Source organism: Emys orbicularis, chromosome 3 (assembly GCF_028017835.1).
Source record: "Emys orbicularis isolate rEmyOrb1 chromosome 3, rEmyOrb1.hap1, whole genome shotgun sequence".
In the NCBI taxonomy this organism is placed as follows: Eukaryota; Metazoa; Chordata; order Testudines; family Emydidae; genus Emys; species Emys orbicularis.
This window is the reverse complement of record NC_088685.1, coordinates 67,960,868-67,984,936: the sequence shown is the minus strand read 5'-3', so window position 1 is coordinate 67,984,936 and position 24,069 is coordinate 67,960,868. Positions and strand designations below refer to the sequence as shown.

The 24,069-nt window shown below is 38.7% G+C and overlaps 1 protein-coding gene across 25 annotated transcripts in view; it reads left to right on the top strand.

The window, feature by feature from the left end:
- The window catches only part of SNAP91 (synaptosome associated protein 91), a 131,030-nt gene extending 108,485 nt beyond the window's left edge, over positions 1 to 22,545 (top strand). For 4 of the 25 annotated variants that reach the window (XM_065402027.1, XM_065402024.1, XM_065402019.1 and 1 more), the window contains 12 exons: positions 279 to 536; positions 762 to 839; positions 997 to 1,068; positions 1,611 to 1,694; positions 2,767 to 2,850; positions 9,526 to 9,663; positions 11,003 to 11,143; positions 13,189 to 13,219; positions 14,795 to 14,906; positions 18,705 to 18,788; positions 18,871 to 18,975; positions 22,453 to 22,545. In XM_065402027.1, coding sequence (XP_065258099.1) covers positions 279 to 536; positions 762 to 839; positions 997 to 1,068; positions 1,611 to 1,694; positions 2,767 to 2,850; positions 9,526 to 9,663; positions 11,003 to 11,143; positions 13,189 to 13,219; positions 14,795 to 14,906; positions 18,705 to 18,788; positions 18,871 to 18,975; positions 22,453 to 22,545 — 1,280 coding nt within the window. Of the gene's footprint in view, positions 1 to 278; positions 537 to 761; positions 840 to 996; positions 1,069 to 1,610; positions 1,695 to 2,766; positions 2,851 to 9,525; positions 9,675 to 10,807; positions 10,836 to 11,002; positions 11,144 to 13,188; positions 13,220 to 14,794; positions 14,907 to 15,475; positions 15,500 to 18,704; positions 18,789 to 18,870; positions 18,976 to 22,452 lie in introns of all 25 variants that reach the window. The other 21 variants (XM_065402028.1, XM_065402022.1, XM_065402021.1 and 18 more) reach the window with 14 other exon arrangements.
- The last annotated feature ends 1,524 nt before the right edge of the window (positions 22,546 to 24,069 follow it).

Sequence of the window (24,069 nt, the reverse complement as noted above, 5' to 3'; positions counted from 1 at the left end):
ATCTTCATCTGCTGCATTTCAATCTTGCCAAACCAACCTTTAAAAAAAAAACTTTGCGTTCAATTCCCCAAACTTTCCACCTTTATAAAATACTTTATTTTAGAAAAACCGCTGCATAGCTTTCCCAGATCAGTAGGATAGATGTTACAGAGAAGTCAATAGCTTAGTCATTGTGTGTATCTGCTGTGTATGTATGTTACCCATAGTTATGCTTGATTTTTGCTAATTTCCTCCCTTACTGATCCTATATATATATTCTCCGCTTTCCTTTTTACAAGACCCCTTTGCCCCATCTGAAGGTAGTGCAGAGGCTGCTCCCGAGCTGGACCTCTTTGCTATGAAGCCAACTGAGACCAGTGTTCCTGTAGTTACCCCTACTAGTGCAGCTACTCCAGCTCCCGCAACTACTCCTTCTCCAGCTGCCACTGCTGCCACTGCTACTGCTGCTACAGCAACAACCACTACCACCACAGCCACCACATCCGCCACCACCACTACCACCACTTCCGCTCCTCCTGCTCTAGATATCTTTGGTGGTAATTGTTTTTAAGTCTTTGATTCTGGTGGATTGAACTCTGGTTTGTCAAATAAATGTACAGCATACACTATCATTATTGCATGTATACTGTATATTAGAAGGTTCTTTACAGACAAAGAGCCAGTCTTTTAAAATTCTCCAAATACGATGCGCAAAACTGAAAAGTTACTGCTTTCAGTCCTGTCTTCCAAAATGAGTTAGACATGTATATTCTTGGTCTTAGATTTATTTGAGTCTGCTCCTGATGCTCCCGCAGCGCCTAAACCAGATGCTACTCCTAACATAGACCTGTTTGGTACAGGTAAAGATAAAAAGATCCTTTCCCACAATGTAGTGGGTTTCTTTTTGTTTTGTTTTTTCCCTTAAATGTCCTCTCATTTGACACTGTTACAGCATAAGCTGACTTTGATTTAAACACAGTACTTACTTCTACTTGGTTTTTCTTTTACTTCTGGAAGATGCTTTTTCATCTCCACCACATGGAACTTCTCCTGTGCCTGAGAGTTCTCTCACTGCTGATCTCTTATCTGGTGAGTGCTTGTTTCACAGGACACTACAGATTTTCAGTTTTTTCCCAAGTAAAAATAAATGATTGATTCATGCTTACTTAGGGATTTGAAAGGGGATTCTCAGTCTATAATACCTCAAATGTTTCAATGATAAATTGTGATGCATGTTATTCCTGAAGAATATTTTCTAATGGTCCCGATAGACAAACATGTCTTAAAAATAAAACTTCAGATTTAGTGTCAGCTAACATTCAGTTTGCCAGCTCCACTGAAGTTATCTATACTGGTAGTAGATGACATGTATGTATAGCCTTAATTTTTCAGAAAATAAGTGCTACACTGTGCACAACAAAGCTGTCTTCATCATAAACGGGGGGTTTAAAAACTAATATATGCAAAACTTCACATACTTTCTGATTGCAGTGTTGTAGATTGGTATCTCAACTAATGTACAAGTCCTGTGGTGCTAACTGGTGGAGTCTAAGTGTGGATTTCAAAATATTTAGTTATCATTGCTATTAACTTGCTGATACTAAATATTATCTGTCATATGCCTACTGCAGTGGATGCATTTGCAGCACCATCTCCTCTACCCGTTGCCTCTCCAGCAAAAGTGGATTCTTCAGGTGTGATTGACCTATTTGGTGGTGGGTATTTCTCCTTCCTCACCACTTGCAAGTTAAATCACTTCATTTCAAATACATTTACACTGTTTTCATGTTGGCAGTTGCAATTTCCTCTTTTCACAATTTAGCTCATGCAGTGTTGCAGCTGAACAGCTTTGTATGTATTGAAGTCTTCCTATCCAAAAACTCAATAAAACTTAAACTGCAAATAAATGGTTGCAACACTTCTAGTACATCATCCATCCTCATTGTATTTACCATTCTATCATCTATATTCAGTGCATGGGTTATCTTTCTTGATCAAGTATTTGAGTTTTCACTCAAAGTACATTATATGTAGCTGTATCTTTTCATCTTCTGTTGATGTTTCTCTGAGCAGCTCAACTTCTGTAAGCAGCTGGAATTGGTATATAAACTAAAACAAATTGGTAAATGTGAATTCTACTAGATTATATTGAATTGATCTGAAATGGTGGAAGTTAGGATAGGCATAGCCAACTCTTAGCTTTTATAAGACTTTATCTGTATATGCCAACACCACAGAATTTCTGTTTCATGTATTATGAAGCTATTTCTAAACTTCAGTGAAACAGTCAACTAAAATGACAGGCTTGTAAGTTGTTAAAGAGCACTTTCAGCTCTATATACTTTTTAGCTGGAGTTATCATTGCCTTTTATTTAATCCATTATGTGGATCTGTGTAAATGGCTTAACTCAAGTCAAAAATAACATACTGTAAATATAGTTGGGGTCTCCTATTGGAAAAATCCACTAGTTTTACAAGCCTCACAGGCGAAGTGTTGGTCAAAAAAAATCACTTGTATTTCCCATATGAAAATATCTTTTAAAAAAAAAAAGTGTTGGCGCATTGCCTTATTTCTCCACCTTGACTATATGCAATCAAAACCACTTTTTCTGCAATTCTGTCTGAGGTTCCCAAACATGTTTGCTCCTCATTCTGTAATTCTACCTGGTGAATGAAGTTGTCATACTACTGCTATTCGTGCATTCTTTACATAGCAATGATGAATCAGAGTATTTATGTTAAACTTTTTTTTGCCTTTCTTGCTGCATTGTGGAATTTACCCTGTAGATGCTTTTGGAAGTAGTGCTTCTGAACCCCAACCTGCAACCCAGACAGCTTCTAGTTCCTCAGCTTCTGCAGACTTACTGGCTGGTAATAAATACAAATTTAAATAAAATTTATGTACTTCATTGTGGAAGAGTGGGTTTTTGGGGTTTTTTGGATTTTTTTTTTTTTTTTTTTTTTTTTTTTTTAGTCACACTCCTATTTTATTTCAAAATGAACCTTCATTTTGCAGTGGAGTAAACTATAAATGTTGTTGGACAGCAGCAAAGATTTCATAGTATTAAACATTCTTAAGTAGCTTAAATAAAGCTGTGTATAACATCTTACTACTTTCATGGCACATCTCCTCCTAAGTGACTGCATGATCATATTATTCTCATCCTCTTATTCTTCCCTTTTCCTAACCCTACTTCCCTCTCCTTATTTCTCCTAATCTCCTCCTGTTGGTTCTTCCTTTAGGTTTTACTTCAGGGTTGGAAATAGGTATTATATCTATTGTACGGTCCCATGCATATTTGTGTTGCTATGCAAGTAAACAGGATAACTTTTTAGTTCCAGGAAACAAGAGTTGATTATAGAAGTAAACTTGCTCTAGACTAGTTACAATTTTGATAACTTTGGGGTATAACTGCTTGTCAGTGTTATTAAACAAACCTCTCCATGCTAAACACTTGTCCTGTATCTTCGCAGCTGTACAAGCTTTCTTTAACAAATGGAAGTATCACCATTTGTAGTTTATTTAATTTCTGACAATATTCAGATAATGTTATTTTCAGAGCTCTGAAGGTATGTTAACTAATCCTTGCAAACATCACTTACCCCGTTTTACATTTTTGCTAACTGAGAAGCAGAGGATAACTGCTGTTAGCAGTTTTGGGAGAATGATTTATTGGACTAAATATGTTCAGTACTGTACTAGACTTAATAAAGTTCTGTCCAAAAACTTTTCATTGAGAAAAAAGAATCCAAACCATGCATCATCAGGATTTGTATCAAACATGATACAAATATCTTAAACAATGAAAATATCTAAATGAGCAGCTCTCAAAATTAATATAAACTGAAGATTTAGTGAGGTGATCAGAACCTCACAACTATTATGTGGTACTGCTATGCTTCTGTTAAATCAAACAATATAAACTCATTTGAATTTAAATCTGTTACTGCAAAGGCATCTCTACTTGAATTATATTAAAATACCTTAAAATTGCACAGTTTTGGGTTACTGATCAAAGTGGTCCTACTGTACTACTTGTGCTGCAGATTATAGCTAATAAATTAAGGTAACTTCTAAGTGATGGCTGCAATATCAGTGCATAATTCTAGTTTTTAGAAGTTCCATGGAAAGTAGGATGAAAAGTTATTTTCTTCTGATTTAATTGATCCAAACTGTGTGGAAAGTAAACTCATAGTATCCCTCAGTAAGAAGAACTGGGACAAAGGACACTATTACAGAGGAGCAGCATAACACCCTCAGTGTTCAAAGTGTTTGTCACTCTTCATATCAGAAGGGATTGTAAAAACCTGAACTGTGCTGAGTATGGCACCAAATCAAAACTGAGGATGTTGTGCTGATTTTCAAGTTTAAGATGTCAGTCTGATTCCTTGAAGCTTCGTTGCCAAGTGTACATGTAACACACTACTCCTTCTGGGGGACGAGTATGACACTCTTATTTGCTTTTCTTCCAGTAAAAATAAATGCATATCAACCAGAAATATCCATGTTCCACAGCCTCCTTCTTCCACCACTACGTATTTGGCTTTCTTCTTTGGTGTTTACCATGTGCCAACTTTGTGAGCAGTACCCTTTTTATTGACTTACATTAGGCAATGACCAACTTGGAAGTATTACCTTTTTATGCTACCAAACCTGATGTGATGGCATATACTGACTCAGATAACACAAGCTACCTGTTCTACACCAAACCAAAAAGGCCACTAAATCAGTGGTGGAAAAAGTTCCTAGCCAATTTTCCTCTAGTTTCAGGAAATGTATTTATATATTTCTAAATGGCCAAAGAATAGTCACTAACTCACTGTGACTTTGGTTCATCTAGAAAATGAATTTGGCAAGTCCAGTAACTAAAGGTGTTACTTCTCCCTTGAGTTAGCAGATTGAAAATGTTGCTGCTTTTCTAATATTGTACTCCCTTTTTAAATCCCTCTCATATACATGGGCTCTTAGATTTTCACTTTAATTCTGAATTTTCCTTGATGCCTTTCAGGTAACTACTTCATGGGTGCTTGGGGTACAGCAGCACTCCCTCATTTGAAGTGGTTTCCATTGTATATACAAGGTTTTCAGTTTTGTTGAATCGCTTTCAGCACTCCCAACTATAAAAACTGTTCCAGCACTTATGAACTATTTGGCCCTATTTGTTAAGGCATATTTGTCCCTTAAATACTTGCATACTGTCATCTTTAAAGTAAGGTGGCTTAAATCTTTCTCAGCTGGTCAATATGGATTAGGTTTTTTTCCTCATCCACATTCTTATATGGTCCCCTTCACGCAATAAGTCCTTAAATAGGGAAGCTATCCTATAAAAGATAGGAATGACCATTTTTATTTTGCAAGTGCTATGAGTTTCTTTTGGGGTAAATCTAAAGGAGAACACATATGCATAGAAAACTTTCTATTTCATGACAAGAAAATAAGTGCCTGTTCCAGAAATGATTACATATACTGGTTCCAAAACAGCTGTTTGAAGCTGGGTATGTGGATAATAAATAAGGAGCCATCAGTAAAGACAGTCCTTGCCTTCTAATTTAGAGTCTCTCTTTTTGCTAAGTTTCTTAAATGACAATTTTATAGGAGTATCTGTAGCCAATTTCATGAATGAGAACATTGTTGGTTACTTGTAGGAATATGTAAAATTGCAGAAAATGTTAAAGCAAATTTAGCAACCGATTTTCACCAGTCTCCATGTGGTGAAATTTTGGAAAGTGTTAATCTGTTTGAAAACATCAAATCACAATCTTGTGTATTCAGGCTGAAAGCAATTTTACTCCCAAAAATGCAATTTCAGCATGAAAATGTGGTCTATCTAGGAATATAGAAATTCCTTGAATATTTTGCATACTCATTAGTAATTGGAGCCTTCAAAATATATTCAGTTTTCCATTGTATTAGTGGGGGAGAGGGGTTTGAAAAAAATTGGTGAAGTTTGTATTAAATCAACACTTCAGTGTGTAAAGGATGGATGTGAACCTGTTTTGGGGATAACTGAGGCTTAGTTAGAATTCATCAAAACCACAGTTGCCCATCCTACCCTGCATTGAAGTATGTGATCCTGCCTTTGAAAGAATAAAGCTTAATGTTTCTGGATCCACATGTTGACATGTCTGTGAAAAGAGGTACAATTCCAACAGCCTCACTTACTATTTTTTTTTTCCTGCTTACAGAGCTTCTACGTTTTAAATCCAAAATGGATACCAGTGGGGTTTGAATAACAATTTGGCAGATACAAAGGCTCTGTTAAACCATAACCGCATATTGCTAAGCATTTGTTTGCCTCAGATAATGGCAGATGTATAACCTGCAGCATAATCCAATTCTAAATTTAAAATCCTCTTGATTTCTCATAGTTCTTGAAGGCTTGTCCTCAAGGTTTTTGAATGTTTTAGTGAAAGTGCAGAGGGATTTGAGGCTGACATGTTTCCTTCAGGACAATGTTTGAGAGCCTATGGGATGCTGTAAAGGCAGCTCATCTCCCTCATAATTTTGTCTGGGCTCTAAATCTTAGTGAGTCCAATGACTGCAGCTGGTATGGGTCCCTTGAAAAAGAGGCAGTTTGAGTTAATGGGGGTAATTCAAGTCTTTGTCCTAGCAGAACCCTCAAGTGGATCTACTAACAAAGGGAAGTCAGTTCAGGTTCTGGAAAAGTGATATTCTTTCTTTAGCCATTTACATGGGCTACTTAATTGTCTAGTTCCTAATTACCTTATCAGGGCCCCAGATAGAGCATTTGGCAGCTCTAGATCACATTAATTGCAATTCTCTAACTTCTGTGGACTGGTCACTCTCAGCTCTGTCCAGGAATTGTCAGGCTAACTTGAGATGGAAGGGCACTAATTAACCAGGTGTCCACGGTCAGTGAGTCTAGCATAACCAAGACTGCAGCTGTCTTAATTACTAGAAGTCAGGGGCCTTCATCAAGGATGAAATAGTGGTGTTCCTTATCCAACTAGCATTGATTCAGTCTTTCCTAGATACACTTTGAACAGGCAGGCTGTTATGCCATGTACCAGCTCCTCTTTATCTGGAGATAACTGGAACATAGTGTCTTCTGTGATTGAAAAACACTTGGAACATCATGCTGCTGGCATGATAATCCTTGTTGCACATAGTCTGGAAGGGACCTTGTGGGTCAAAGAATCCAGTCTCCTGCTATCACAGACAACCTCATCAGGTAGTCCCGGTCATAAATTTGTCAGGCTCCATATTAAAACTAGTTAGGTCATTTGCCCTCACAATTCCTGTTGTAAGGTTGGTCCAAAACCTCACTCCTCTGATTAGAAACATTCTTCTATTTTCCAGCCTAAATTTATTATTGGGCTATTTATACCCATTTGTTCTTGTGCCAATATTGTTCTTCAGCTTAAATAACTCTTCCTCCCTCTCTGGTGTATATCTTTCTGATGTATTCATAGAGAGAAGTCTCATCCCTTCTCAGCCTTGGTTTTTCTAGGTTAAACAAGCTAAGCTCTTTTAGTCTCCTCTCGTAAGATAGGCTCTCCATTCGCCTGATCATCCTAGTAGCCCTTCTCTGCACCTGTTTCAGTTTAATTCAAATTATGCTGTTATGCATCTACTAGGCGTAGTTGCAAGTAGGGTTTGACTTTGTCACCATTCTTACCCAAATCCTTGGGAAGGAGAAGTAGCTACCCATTGTGACTCATCGGGATCTTTTAGAAAGGCATGACTCCTGCCAGGTTATGTTTTTCAGTTACCAGTATCTCATGATTGCTGAGAGTGGCTGCTTGCGGTTAATCAACATTACTGTATCACTTCTCAGTAATCTATTAGTGCATTCATATTCTAGAAAATGGTGTCAGGATAATTCCAAAGCTACTGTTCCTAGAATAGTGGGCTAATGAAGTATTCTTTGGGAATGTGATGTGCTTCTTCAAAAGCTTGGGGCAAAAGTTTGATTTGGGGTTAAACTGCTATGAGAAACATAATGTATATTACTGTCTTACAATAAATTTTGGTGAGGTGTTTTTTTTTTTTTTAACTTCCTAAATTTTAACACTTTTTAAGAAGTATTAATTATTTAAATTGAAGGTAGTCAACTTGTCCAGTGTTCTCCAAACATACAGGTCTGGCTGTCTTCTTCCTTATGACAGTAGTCTGACATTTGAAGGTACATATTACAATTTGCAAGTGGATAAAATGTCAGTGTTTGATCTGCCATAATCTCCCTAAAGTACATCAGTTGCCATGTGTTGTTGTTTTAAAAATGTTAATAGATTTGCTATCTTTAAGCATTTAGCATAATGTGTACACTACAAATCTTAACAGTTTTCACTCTTTTCACAAGATGACTTCAAGGTTCTGATTTTCATTCCTATACTTTGTGGCATCACTAAACCCCAATATATGCTGTGTCCTCAACCAATGCAACCAGAATCCTGACAACCTGAAATTAGTGCAACAAGAAAATACAGTATTGTAGGTTGCTGACTATTCTACTTGAAAATGGACCTTCTGACTAAAATCTACACTGGTTGGTCTCCCAAAGTTGCTAAGCACCTGCAGCTTCTGTTAATTTCATTGAGATTTTTGGGTGTTTCACACCTCTGAAAAACAAGCCATAACTATGAATCCATATCTTGCTGGCAGACAGAACTACTCAACTCATGTTACATTGGCACATAACTATTTTTAGAGAGAAATGTGGTGCATTATTGCTTTTATTTCAATTTTTCAGGGAAAACATTCAATGTTTTTTAACAAGAGGAAAATTTAAATCAAGGAGTCAGTGGGAAAAATGCTGTAGAAATAAATCTCTAATCATATTTTTCTTATTTACAATATTTTATAGTACTTCAAAAATCTACAATTATAGTTGGAGACAACTTAAAAGCCCAGACATGTAAAGGAAAGTGGTACAATTAACAGAAATCAATGAAATTGAGGGTCAGGTTAGATAAGAAATTGGGAGAGGTGCAAAGGAGTCCCATGTGCTGTAGGAAGTAGTGATGGTGATTCATTTGCTTGGTTGGTGAATCAATATGCAGTCAGTATTTAACTAATATGAGATTAAGAGGTACTGTTGGCATTCCTGGCTACTCAAGTCAGGGTCATTAAACAACTCATGGTACACTTTCCTTAAGAGCTAACCCCAGTGTCCTGACCAAATCCCAGTAACTGCATTCTGCCTACTTATAGATTACCCCTATCATTATAATTAGGTAAGGTGTATTTAATGTCTATCTTACATTGTGCACTGAATGTGCTCTATCCCAGAGGTGACTGCATTTCATTTGTGGGTGAAGTTACAAATTAGGTTTACAATGCAATCTTATGATTTTTGCAACCCAGAACTTGCCAGTTACAGTATATCTTCCTTTAGGTGGTTTTAGAGTGATTTTTATTAGAATACTTTGCATTACATCAAGAGATGCTTATTATCTAATATCAGAAAGCATAATGATAGAGCAACTATTATGTTATGGCTTTAAGAACAGTATGTCAAGGCTTTTATTTTGTTGTTCCATCTGGGTGCATCTGATCTTTTTTAATGTAACTTTTTTTTAAAGGCTTTGGAGGTTCTTTCATTGCTCCCTCTCCATCACCATCACCAGTTACTCCAGCTCAAGCCACCTTATTACAGCCCAACTTTGAAGCAGCTTTTGGAACATCACCATCAACTGGTGGCAGCTCATTTGATCCATCAGGTGAGGGAAGGGTTTCCCTTGTGTATCTTCAGAACAAATGTGTTCATTCAACAGTAACATAAATGATACAATTATTACTGCTCTTAATACAAAGGATATAAAAATAATTCTCATGGGTATCAATGTTTCCCATCACTTATTCAATTGAAAGAGAAAATACCAGTTAGTACCATAAGCGTTCACCAGCAGTGGGGATAATTCTAGGAAATCTTTCCTTGTTCCCATTACCTTTTCTCAATTTTTAGCAGAAACCAAATAGAAGTGTGTATGTCATCTCTTTGCACGTGCTTCTCTGCATGACTGTTAGGAGTTATCAGAGGAAAAACACAAACACTTTGTACTGTATATTCAGTGTATAGGCATGTGATCTCGCTGCTGTTGCTGAAGCCCTTAAGTTTGCATGGCACCCAGGGTTACACAAAACTGAGATCAAGATAGTGTTCTTTGCTTGACATAAAGCTTAACTTTTCATCACTGCTGTCATTTTGTTTGTATCTCTTCCATTCTACACTTTCCATGCTGGGTCCTTGCTACAAATTTACGATTGGTGAGTTCTGCAACTAAATGAGTAAGAGAGAAATCTGAGTAGTACTGCTGCTTGATTATTTTAGTTGCTTGCCAGTGCATAATATGCTACACTTGCCTGTTGAAATAACATTAGCATGCACATCAGATGTGGGTCAGAATATTTACTGTGGTGGAATAAAGTAATATAGGTTACTAACAATAATAGTGGGCTAACCAGGCAACAGAGAAGCAGTTTGAGTTATGATATGTAAACCTGACTCCTAAAGCTGACATCTGCTCTGGGGAAGTTAGATCTGTCAGTGTGGATGAAAAGTACCAGTTACATCCCTGTTGATCCCTTTAATTGATATGTTAGAGAAACCTGTTATTGGTTAAAACATTTTAAAATCCTTTATCTTCCTGGCTCTCCTACTACAGTAACTTGTACATCTATAAAAATAATTTTTTTTTACATAGCTTTTCTAAACCTCTTTGCAAACATGTATACGTGGAGAGGCAATGTTCTGGGATTTTTAAGTTTGTTACCAGGTTTAAGGATGCATTTGTAACCATTTAGGCATGTATTGTTCCAGTCTTCATTAGTATATTTTTATTTCAGGATAATTCTACATTTCAGTGTGTTAGTAAAATACCATGCATGCCGTGTCAGCATTCTTTCATGTGAAATTATGTATTAGTAATACTGGTGTAGTGATTGTCTGTGCTATGATCATTTGTTGAGTAATACTAAAGGTTCTATGCAGTGGTGTTACTTAAAGGAATATTACAGTAAAGGTTACTGTCCTAATCTACTGTCTTCTTTAAATTCTAGTGTTTGATGGTTTAGGTGATCTTCTTATGCCAACTATGATTCCATCTGGTCAGTCTGTAGCAGCTTCAGCTGCTACAGCTTCAGCAGCAAGCAAAGGCCTTGGAAGTGATCTTGATTCATCTCTTGCAAATTTAGTAGGCAGTAAGTCACCCAACTACTGTTGTTGTTGTTGTTGTTGTTGTTGTTGTTTTTTCCCTTAAAGTGACTTACGATCTTAACTACTCAACTTATTCAACTTATTGGTAATTGTTTTTGAGTACATAAATATAGCTATCACTTGTACTTTAGCTCAGTCTGCTGCACCCCACAAAAGTCCTGCCTCTCTGTGGCAGCCATAGATACCTTTTGAAATATCAAAAAGGGAGGGAGGGATAGCTCAGTGGTTTGAGCATTGGCCTGCTAAACTCAGGGTTGTGAGTTCAATCCTTGAGGCGGCCATTTAGGGATCTGGGGCAAATCTGGGGATTGGTCCTGCTTTGAGCAGGGGGTTGGACTAGATGATCTCCTGAGGTCCCTTCCAACCCTGATATTCTATGATTCATTGGGTTATGCTATAGTCCTCCTCTGTAGGAGGCCAAGGTGCTTAGGTTTTCAGAGAATGGAAGTTCCTGGTCTCATGTCAAAGTTTGATCCATATCATAGAGCTTCTGTTTTCAAGCACACTAAATTGGTCTGTTCTATAATCTAAGGGACACTTACAAATTTGTCTCTTGAAAACAGGTTTTCAAGCTTAGATACTTGAAACAGACTAGAGTACAGATGGGAAAAATAGCACTTGCCATTCTAGAGGTGTACATTAAGCTGAAGTGGTTACGAACAGCCATCAATCAGATCTGGTAAAAGTCAGTGGCTGCTTAGTGATAGCTGAAACAATAGAAGCCACCGCCCAAGGCACAGGCCAGCATGGTGAGGCCTGAGCAGAGGCAAATCCATGTGATTTAAGAGTTTTCTCTGATTACACATGTAAGGACTGCGCCTTTGGTTGGTTGCAGCAGTGTCCCTGTGGGAAAGGAAACCAATATCAAGGAGAAAATCAGCAGACAACTGGAGATGCAGCAATGCATGGCCCTGGGAGGAAGAGTTTCTTTTGGGCAGAGTGCTCACTGAAAAGGCAGACTTTGATTTCTGAGCAAGAAAACTATTTATACTTTTTCAGGGAAACAGGACTTTGTATTTTCTTTGTAAATAAACAAAATTACACACACAAAAACCACCCCAAACTTGTATAATCAATCTCTTCTCCTAATGGAAACAACCCAACAAGGCCGTGAATACTGGCCAACTGCTTGGGCCAAGGGGTAACCATATTTAAAATGTGGTTGCAGTCTGAAAAAGACCGTAGAAATTGCACTGTTTCATGTTTCTCAATGACATCGTCTAATATGTACTTGCTTTACAAACAGATTTTTTTATTTCTGTCAGCCCTAAAAACAGTTAACTGATCAACAAGAACAAAGCCGGCTTCTTTTCTTCTATGCACGATAACTTGTAAATGGAATTCCATCCTCAGTTACTTCTGTGTATCTGTGGGCAGTGGGGATACACCTGTAGGATCTCTACTGGTGATGTAGGAGAAGGAAAATATTATTTTTAAAAAATTCTCAATCGCTGGGATTCCAAAACCTTTTAAATTTAAGTCCACTTAACTCTGTTGCTTACAAACTTAGAGAGCCAGTTGATGCGCACATAAGTCCTAGCCTAGCAATGCAATGCAAAAAGATTTTTAAAATTTGAAAGGATACTGTTAAAGACCAACTTGTTTTCACACCTACACCCAGGTGGCTGGAACTTCTCACAAGTATGACATAAAAGATAAACACGACTTGCCACTTGGATCCATAACTATATTTACATTTTATTTTGCACACATACATAAATACACAGTCAAGGAAACAATGATATTGGCTCTTCAGTCCTCTTAATTTTTTTTTTGTATGTTAAAGAAATGTAAGTTCTTGGAAGAACAAGTTTGTCATAAGGAAATCATTGAAAGTGGTGAGCTTCAGATTTTTAACTTTCATTATTTAGAGGGCTTTTAGAAAAAATGAGTACTATTCCTAGAACTATGCTATTGGATCAGTTTTGTGCAGGTGCACAGATGTTACATTAAAAGCATTTGACAGAATCCTTCACTTAATTTTATAAACAAGTAACTCTGTTATCCTAATTTCATTTCTGATTTTCAGATCTTGGAATTTCTGGCACCATATCAAAAAAGTAAGTTCTGAATTTTGGGTGTTTATTTTTTATTGTTTAAAAATGCTGGTCCTTGTAACACATAAGATTAATAAAAGTGAAAGATTAGAGAACTTTTTTCCCATTTTGTTTGGTGTATTTGACAGCACTTTGAACGTAGTCAGTTTCACTATCTTTCTGGCACAGTCTATTGGTTTCCACACTAATAGGGAGATATACTTTTAAAGAAATAAGAAAATGGGGGTTTGTAAAACCACAACAATGGCAGGGTAACTAGAGACAAGTTTAGGTTCTTAAACTACATGAAATATGTCGTTTTGAAACTGATGTAGTGTCCAAGTTTATACAGTCCCTTTTATCTTTTTGCTGACCTTTATATTTAGATACATTTTCTGTGATTGGCTTGACTCCACTGACTACTGAGCTGGTTCACAACCTCTACTTAGACTGAGCTAAGAGGGGGGAAATCCATGGTATTTTGGCTAAGGTCTTCTTTCGTTGAGAAAAGGAGAATGTAAAATTACTTTAATTTATCATTGTTTGGATCTTTTCCGCCATGTTGGGTTTTTTGGGGGGGGGGTTGTTTTTGGTTTTTTTGTTCCTAGCTTAGCTGGTTTCCCCACTTTCTTAGTTAGACTCTAAAACAAAATCAGTCCCAATTTACTGACAAAAGATGCAGTCCTGGCCTCCATTGAAGCAAAATTCAAGTTGACTTCAGTGGGGTCAGGATTTCACCCCAAGTTTCCAATGGATTCTTTCCCACTTGTTCCATCAAACAAGCCTTATATCTGTAGAGCATGTCTCTCTTAAAATCTTCACTTTGAGTTTTACCTTTTTTACTAGTTTGGGGTTGGAAGGTGGGGAATTCCAACACTGTCCAGGTTTGAGGTGCTACCGGTTTGTCATGTGCCTCAAATCCTGTTATTTTTTTCTGCAGTCTTTTGTTAAAACATCTAATGTTGGGCTACCCCTTACTAATAGTTGTTCTGCATCTAGAAGTGGTGAAAATATTCCTCCTTTTTTTCTATGAATGTTTTTTATAGATCTTGTATCCTACAACTTGACTGTTCTGAAGGGAAAAGCCATCCTTGTCTTCTGCTGCAGCTTTCTGAACAAGATTCTTAACTGTGAAATGCCTTTATCAACAGTTGAATATGCAGTGCCAATCCCTCACTTTTTGCCTTGATATAAATTGTATCCTCCCCTGTAGATTATAATACCATACAGGTGAATGTGAATATAGCACTAAACAATGTTTTTGCCTTCTCCCATATTGCTAATTACTCATTGGTAATGAGATTTAAAGGCTTTCACCATTAATTCTGTTTTCATCTTTTAATATAGACTATCATAAGCTTGGCAATTTAGTTGCCATAGCTAATGACCACTACTGAGATTGGAGATAATTTATTCACAACCTATGCACACTAAATGCATTCAGGATTTCTCAGTTGCCTATAACAAAAACTAATGCGCGTGCTAACTTTGTTTAGTGTTTATGTAAATTAATGTACATACATTCAGAGTGCTTAGTTTTAACATTCAGTGTACAGCTTTATTCTTATATCTCTGCTTCTGCATTTGAATCCCTATTAGGGGAGACCTTCAGTGGAATGCTGGAGAAAAGAAGTTAACGGGAGGAGCTAACTGGCAACCAAAAGTAGCACCTGCAACATGGTCAACTGGTGTTCCTCCAACTGGTCCCTTGGTATGTAGTTCAGTAATTAGTCTTAGGACTTCATGTCCAGCACCCACTGAAGTGATGATGAAATAGGAACAAATTATTACTATTGGGTACATAAACTGGTGTTCTTCCCTGTGTTTTCTGGGGGACTGTGTGTGTAGAACTGTGACTATTAGTCAACATTAGCCAACTGTTAGACATGTTGTAATATCGGAGACACTTTAATTGTCTCTAAATGTAGAGAAATACTGTGGTATCTTCTATGACAATGTGACTAATGATGGAAAATGTTGATTTGAGACTACCAATGTCGTTGGGCCAGATCCTTAGCTGATGTAAATCAGCATCGTGGAATTGATGTCATTTGAACTACACTGACCTACACCTGCTCAGGATCTGTGTATATGTGCCAGAAGAGTGGTCAATCATTTCCAAGACAATAGGGTGTGGTATTTTCTTTTAGTAATTTATGAGCAAAATGTTTCATGCAGGAGGGGACACTTTTTGCAATCATTGTTTCAGCTTCCATTTAATGTGGGTGTGGAATTTTGATCAATGAATTAGTTGTTATTTCAACTTTTTTTTCTTACCAGAAAGGTTGGGCAATATTCTATTATGTAAGTGAATTTCATTGTAAAGTTCTACTAATTCTACTTTAAAAAAAAAAAAAAACACCTTTGTAACTAAACTTGAAAATACTAACTGCTCTTTGCCTGCACTACAGTTCTTACAGCTGGCTTAAAGTTAGATGGAAATTGTCACTAATATATTAATGTAGCTGTTCTTATATGCCTGAGAGCATGTCATTGCGACCAGATACTTAATCCACTAGCCTTTGTAGTACATTCATGAGAAACAACTTGGTAATAAGTTCTTTTATGGAAGTCAAGTTAAAAACAGTTGTTTCAGGATATCCTTGTTCCCAGCAGATATTGAAAAACTGAGGACCTGGATGCATCTGGAGATTTATAATGAGATGTGGAACTTCACTTCTAGTCACTCATTCAAACCCAGACTAGACTGGTTGTAACTGAAAGTAGTTGCCATCTGATAGGAATTCACTGGTGTCTATGAAATGGGTTGGGTGGCTTTGGTAGAGTTCATAGTTCGCTGATGTCTAAAGCCAGTAAAAAAAATTAACTCTGCCAACAAGGATACCAGTGACCTAGAAATGATTATGGAGATTGAAACCCTTAAAGTCCCTTCAGGTCAGTATTGGGATACATTGGCAGAGCAATATTGAAGCTTTAACAACTGCTGCTTATGCTGTCTATTCTTTGGCTCTGTCCAGGGCATCAATCTGACACTTTTTGAGAGTATTAAATTCACATGGTAATGTTAGCTACATGATTCTTATTGCTGCTATTGTTTTAAAAATTAAAGTCCATTCCTACTGTTTATGTGAACTTTAATAGTTCTAGGACTGTTTAACTTTCTTTAAATATTCAAGAAGTTAAATTATTACTATACGTTGTCTAGTGTCTATAACGGAGGGTACCTATGGCACTGCACAATAACAGTCAAAGACAAAAATTAGTAATCAAAACTTATCTAAAGGTCCTAGTCTTTAGACAGACTACCTGTATTCATATTGATGTTCATTCAAAGGCTGGCTTAGTAAAAATATTTGCCAAACTTATGCTTTGGACCGTTGTAGGAGGATACTTCAAAGGCAGTGGTGGCTTTTAAAGAGTTTCTTTCACTCTCTTTGGAAGCCTGTTAGAGCGCGTGCGCGCACACACACACACACACCTTCCTGAGAAGGTATGCAACAGTCCAACTGCCTTGGCCCTGAAGCTAGTGATAGCTCTCCAAAGCATCCCCAGTAATTTTTGACGCTCTGCAGAGTTCAACTGAAACTAGATTACTGTTTCACCCTTTAGGGATTCTGTGACAGTTAAAGCAAGTGTTACAGCAGTTAGAGCAAGTAACACTCAGGGCTGGTCCACACTACCCGCCCAATTCGGCGGGTAGAGATCAATCTTCTGGGATCGATTTATCGCGTCTCATCTGGACGCGATAGATCGATCCCAGAAGCGCTCCCCCGTCGACTGCGGAACTCCTGCTCGCCGAGAGGAGGAAGCACTGTCGACGGGGGAGCCTGCCTGCGCCACGTGGACCCGAAGTAAGTAAATTTAGTTCGATATAGGAAACGTCGACTTCAGCTACGCTATTCTCGTAGCTGAAGTTGCGTTTCCTATATCGATCCCCCGCCCCAGTGTGGACCTGCCCTCAGACCTTTACAAAGTAATTTCTAAACAAGTTACATTTTACTCATAGACCAAGCACAATGGGTAAAGATCTATGGAAAATAACAGCTGCATGCAAATCCTTCCTTCCCCTGTCCTCACCACTCTGGGAACCCTTTGGGTTTTCATCAGTCCTTTCAGAATTTCAGGCCCCTCCTTTCTTCCTGCCCAGCCATACCTTTTTCTCCTGGTTTATGAGAGAGAGCCCCTGCTAAGAGCAGTACTTGTTCTTATAAAGTTTTAGCCCTCTATATCAGGCAAACGCGCTCTTCCCCCCAAGTCCCTTGTCTTCAGGTCCCTTGTCAGGTGATTTTTTGTTTGGTCCCCAAACTAGGGACTCTAACTCACTTGATCTGCAGCCAGCTCATTGCTCTAGGATGTATCCATTTGAATGGACGACCATCTAGGTTAATAATGACTCTTAAAAGTTCTCCATGGTAAGCTCTCCACCAATGGGCACACAGATTTTGTGCCAACATCTTTTGGGTCTTCCAGTCAAATATAGAGGCTAAAAGGCAAAAGTGAAGGTGCAGCACTATTCATAATCAAAATGGTGTACACAAAAGAAAATGGAGTTTGCAGACTGATAGACACACATACAGACATACACTAATCCATCACAGTAATTAATTGACCAGGATCTGTAGGTTGCTGTGTTGCTCATCTTGGATCAAGATAAACAATCCCAGATGTATTATGTGTGACATGTTCTAAAAGGTCTTCATAATTCATTTTGTTTGGAGCAACAACCAATCAAGGGTGCTAATGTAGCATCATAGAAATGTGGGCTAGAAGGTACCTTAAGAGGTTATCTAGTTCATCCTCCATGCTGAGGCAAGGCCAAGTATAGTTAAACCATCCCTCACAAGTGTTTGCCTAACTTGTTCTTAAATGCCCAATGATAGGGATTCCACAACCTCCCTTGAAATCCTGTTCAAGCACTTATCTATCCTTATAGTTAGAAAGCCTTTCCTAATATATGACCTAAATCTCCCTTGCTGCAGATTTAAGCCCGTTACTTCTTGTCCTACCTTCAGTGGACATTGAGAACAATTGATCCCCATCCTCTTTGTAACAGCCCTTAACATATTTGAAAAGTATCGGGTGGGAAGAAGATAAATAGGAAGTATTGTTGCAGTTCTGTACAGAAGATTTCCCTTCCAGTCATTTTCTAGTTGTATTAGATTAAGACATGGATAATATATTGAAGCTGTTTTCAGAATTAAGAATTCTATCTATAGAGCAGAACATACCGTGCAAATCCTAGTAAGACGTGAATATCTAAAGTTTAATATCATTGACATAAATATACTTTCTAGATACTTTTCTAGAAACCAAATTTTGACGTTTCAAATGACCAGTTCTCAGTGTTTTGAGAATTAAAATGGCTGAATTGCCTGAGAGGTGGGCTGCTGTGCAATTTGGGCAACATCTAACACCTAACAATATTTAGTACAATAGTTCTGACATTTTTGATCTTGAAATACAATAAGATTTTTCCCTACTTTGATTCTATGTAATTGCAGTTGGATTTATAGAAATTCTCATCTGAGAGTTTTTTGTTTTATTTTAGACTGGAACTGTGCCTCCAGCAAGTGCTATTCCTCCTGCCTCAGGTGTCCCCCCAGTTGCACAGCCAGGATCAGGATTTGGAATGGTGAGTGATATTTTTCTTCATTAAAGAACTCCTTCCTAATCAATTTTAGCAACCTTATATTTTTAACTTCTTAATTTTGCAGCCTCCTTCTGGACCAAGTGTATCCATGATGCCTCAGCAGCCAGTTATGTATGGACAACCTATGATGAGGCCACCATTCGGAGTTGCATCTGGACCTGGTGCACAAGTAAGTCTGTTTTTATATGTAAAATAATTAAATGTAAGTTTTAAAGTAGAAATAGGGTATTGAGGGCATGGAATGCAATGCCACTTATACAGCCATTTGTTGTGTAAGCTTTTCCTCCTACTAAACCCTGGCTGGAAACTTGGTTTTAAATGCTATCTATATACAGCTCTGAGTATATGATAAAGGAGAACTTTATTGTGCTGGCTTTTAACTCCACTGAAGTGTATGTAGCCTTATGAGAATAAATCACATGAAAATGTCCCTTTATATACACGATACTCTTTTCTTTGCCCAAACAGAAAAGTTGGGTGTTGAGCTACCTTCAGTGAGAATGAAGAGATGGATTTGTAAAGGCTCCCCCATCCAAGTATTACACCTTCCCATAAAGGCTTCCTATTTCGGTGTATCTCACTTAAACAGGTTGGGGATAGGTGGGTCACTGCCAGACACAGAGCAGTGTTATTGGAAGCATTTGCTAGAGAATAACTTGAGATGCCCTTGCTCTAAAATGCTCTGCATCAATCCCGTTCCTTGCCTGCTTGGGACAAACTGTCACTTAGGGACATCAGGCCCTAGCAGGAATGCTATATTTCTTACTTTATATACAGTGCCTAGCACAAAGGGGCCCCAATGTTGGTTGGGAAATGCAGGTGTGAAGTAATACAAATTATTACCAATGTTATTGTGGTGTTTTAAAATATATCAGTTGTGGCTGTATTGCTTTGTATAAAAAATATTAGTATAATGACACTACAGACAACCTACGGTGACATTTGTGAGGCATCCATAAGATGTATTCTGTTAAAGATATGATCGTGGATATTCGGTCAGTCAGGTCACATTGTACTTCTGGTATAATTCAAAGGGAGAGTATATGGTATATGAGAGACAAAGAAATGTGTGTACTATAGGTGGGGCTGGTAGCACTGCCCAATAAAGTAGTCTGACACTTCCTGTTTTCAGTTGCTTATAACATTTTTTTGCCAAAGTTTAATAGTTTGAGGTGAAATTTACCATGCTGGGTGTTGTCTTCCAGTTGAAATGTTTTGGGAAGCTTCTGCCAAAACAGTTCAGTCCATTGTCAAGAACAAGACTAGTGAAAAACGTTTTTCACTAATGTTAAATTCTGGCAATCATTTCCCTGATAAGTCCTGGCTCCCTCTTCTCTCTCCCCCACTCCCCACCCCACTTTGGAACAGAGATTTGAGAAATTTGGCAAGAGGGATGCCTTTGTAAGGGATGTGTCTTTTGATGTCCCTGTGAAAATGTGCCCAAATTTGGCCAAGTTATAAACATTAGAAAAATTGCTGTAAAATTCCACATGATCCTATCTCATTCAGGGCACAGGATGGACCTTCTCTGGGGATAAGGGTTATGTAGGGAGGGAATGCTGTTGTCTGTAGGACACCCGCTTCATTTGTTGCCGAAGCTGGGGAATGTGTAGTGAATGAGGTAGGGGACTGCAGGAAGAGAAAGTAAGGTCTCATGGTCAAGGCAGTTGAATGCTGCTTTGGGGAATTCGTTTCTATCTCTGCCTCTGCCATAGAGTTCCTATGTGATGCATAGCAAGTCCACTTAAACCAAACTTCTCTCAGGTGGTCACACTAATTGTGTGCTTTTCATTTACTGGGTGCCTGACTTGACACCCTGGGTCTGATTTGCAGAAGTGTTGAGCAAAGCACTGCTTCCACTGACTTAATTACACTTGTGACTGATCATATAAAGCGCTACACAATGCAAAATACTCTGAAAAATCAGGTTCTAGGTGTCTCAAGTTGGGCAACCAAAATTAATGGAAACTTTGGACCTTAATCTCTCTGGCCCTCAGTTTCTGAACTGCAAAATGGGGAGAACACCTCCTCACCTCATAATAGTGTTAGATAAATTCATGAATGCTGGAAGCACTCACATACTACGCTGAGCACTATAGATACAAGCCTATGAGGAAATTAATTCTGTTTTCAGAATCGGGTTTGAAATAGTGTGCCATAAACAAGGGATGGGCCACACATTGAGAAGTGAGGAAAAAACAAAGTATTGAATAGCAGCTCATGACATGAGCATTGTCCATCCTGTGCATTGAATGAGGTAGAGGTCCTGTGGAAAACATAATATGGGATCAAGTAATTGTGCATATGCATTATGATTCAGTCTAAGGGAGCCAAAATTAAGGTTGCCTGTGGAACCTTAATTCTCGTATTTCCAAACTTTTGAGTGCTTGTCTTTGCAACTTTAATCGTGTTCTTTTGATGTAGTTTTTTGTGTTTAATATTGTGTATACTGTAGCTTGGCCTACTGTATGTTTGGCTTTTGCTTTGACTGCAGATTGCTTTATGCCAGTGAACACTAAGTTATTCTGCAAAACTATATTGTGTATTCCATATCGGGGCCGCCCAGAGGATTCAAAGAGCCTGGGGTCTTCGGCGGCAGGGGCTCCCCGCCGCCGAAGACCCGGTACTTCGGCGGCGGTTCCTGCGGCGGGAGGACCCCCCCCCGCCGCGGGTCTTCAGGGCACTTCGGCGGGTCCTGGAGCGGAAGGACCCCCTGCCGCCGAATTGCAGCTGAAGACCCGGAGCGGAAGAAGCTCTGGGGGCCCGGGCCCCGCGAGAGTTTTCCGGGGCCCCCAGAGCGAGTGAAGGACCCCGCTCCAGGGCCCCCAAAAAACTCTCGTGGGGGCCCCTGTGGGGCCCGGGGCAAATTGCCCCATTGTCCCCCCTCTCCTCCCTGGGCGGCCCTGTTCCATATATTAATGTTAAACTGTTGCTACAAAAGATCAATTAAATTGCCTTCTTACCAGGTTAGTGCTCCGAACAATTCTATAACTATCTAGTTAGAGAAATTCTAATTTGCTTGGGCAAGTGTATTAGGCATTGACATGCTCTCTAAACTCCCTTATCATTTAATGGGTACACTGAGCAGAATATTCACTGCTGCCAATTATGACTAGTAAATTGCTTAGAAAACCAGGACATTTTGTTTTGTCTTGAATTAAAATGTCTGCTAAGCAGGGCTGGCTCCAGGGTTTTTGCCGCCCCAAGCGGCGAAAAAATAAATAAATAAATAAATAAAAGTCGCGATCGGCGGCAGCTCCACCGTACCACTTTCTTCTTAGGCGGCAATTCAGCGGTAGGTCCTTCCCTCCGAGAGGGACAGGGACCCTCCTCCGAATTGCCGCCGAAGAGCCCGACGTACCGCCCCTTCCCCTTGGCCGCCCCAAGCACCTGCTTGCTCAGCTGGTGCCTGGAGCCGGCCCTGCTGCTAAGCACTGTCAACTTCGTAGTAATTGTATTTTGAAATTAAACACAGGAGTCAAACAAGAGATGACAGAGAAAAGACTTATGTTAAGCCCATAAATCAAGAACTCTTAACTTTTTGCATGTTTGTAATGTGCTTGTTGTGTAGAATAAATCTACCTAATGCTTGTGCATCTGTCTCCTTTCTTTTTCTGCTTTCCTTGGCTGGTTTTTGTTTTGTCAGCTCTCTCCAAGCCCTACACCTGCCACTCAGAGTCCCAAGAAACCTCCAACAAAGGACCCATTAGCAGATCTTAACATCAAGGATTTCTTGTAAACAATTAAGGTATTCTGTGACTGACTTTGAACTTACCCGGGTTATGTATTTAGTTTGCAGCAGTTAACTAGTACAACATATAAAACGTTACTACAAGCATACCACTCTCTTTTTAAGTTTGAGTAAGAACCTGCAACTATTTGTAGAAAAATACAACTGTGAATGAGAACCAGGAGGTACAAGTTAAAGCCCTTTTAAAAGTTTTTTCAGGATGCAAGATATGTTTAAATCACAACTACTTCTCCATGCCATTCTGTTTGACAAACAGAATAAATTGGTAACAGTATATTTATTCACAATATGTGACTTAATTTGCTGTTAAGAAAATATTTTCTTAAGCGTATACATAGTAAAAATTGTAATCTCATATATACTCTGTAAATCGAACAAAAGCAGGCATATGTGGGTTTTTAAAGTTCATTGTTGTTGCTTCTCTGTCCTAGCCAGTTTTCATTTACATCATTTGAGTTTGCAGTGTTCTTTTGACTATCCACTCTGCCTTCATTTGATTATGAAGGCTGTTAGAGGTGAACTGGAACACTGGGGCAAAACTGAAAGAAAGGTTACTTTGCCAGAAGCAATCTTGTTTCTTTATGCTGCCGTTGTAGTAGATTTTTTGTTTAATAATAACTCTCCTCTTCACATTAATTCGTCTTGTGACCAGTCCTACAGTGTAATCCTAATCTGGTGTGAGAAATTAATTTGTGCCATAAAACTGATTTGGTAACACTGTTATGAATGAGTGAAATTGAGACTCCCAAACATGTGCATGTCCTCAAAGGATGCCAAATCTCTAATGGGGATGGAAGGGGGCATTGCCTGCATCCTTCATTGCTTCCAGCCCTATGGTCTCTCCTCTTCTCCCTGTAGGGTGCTACAGGGCATTGCTCTTCTGCACATCATGGCATAAGGCATTGAGCAGTTCTATGTAGAACAGCCTATGGGAATCATGGATTAGCGAGGGAACAAACACCAGTGGGGATACACTGAAAGAGAGAAGGGGAAACTAGGGAAGGAGAGAGCTGAGGGAGAATAAGAGGCAAAGAGGAGCAACCAAAAAACAATTAAAAAAAAAAAAAAAAAACGGGGAAAAGACTGTAACCATAATAAACCTTTCTGGGAAGCAATCTGAGGGTTCAGATACCAGAACATCATCACAAAATGGTTTGAGGGAGCCAACCAATAAAATTTGGAGACCATTGAAGTAGAGCAGATAGGCTATGAGAAATTGTGTTCAATAGTTTTGTCTGCCATTTATTAGAATTAAACAAGAGGAAAAAGTAGCAGCTTTACATCATCTCTGGTGGTAGTTTTTCCTTATCGTACTCAGTGCAATCCACAGCTTGTGAAAATTTGACATCGGGAAGAATTTGAGAATTGTCCTGATTCAGTGACTGAAGAAGCTGCACCTTTGGGCTTTAGCCCCACAACCTGGGGTGGTGGGGCTCAGGCTTTGGCTTTGGGTCCCCTGCCAGGGGCGGTGAGCTCAGGCAGGGCCAGGTCTCGGTCCCTCCTCCTGAGGCC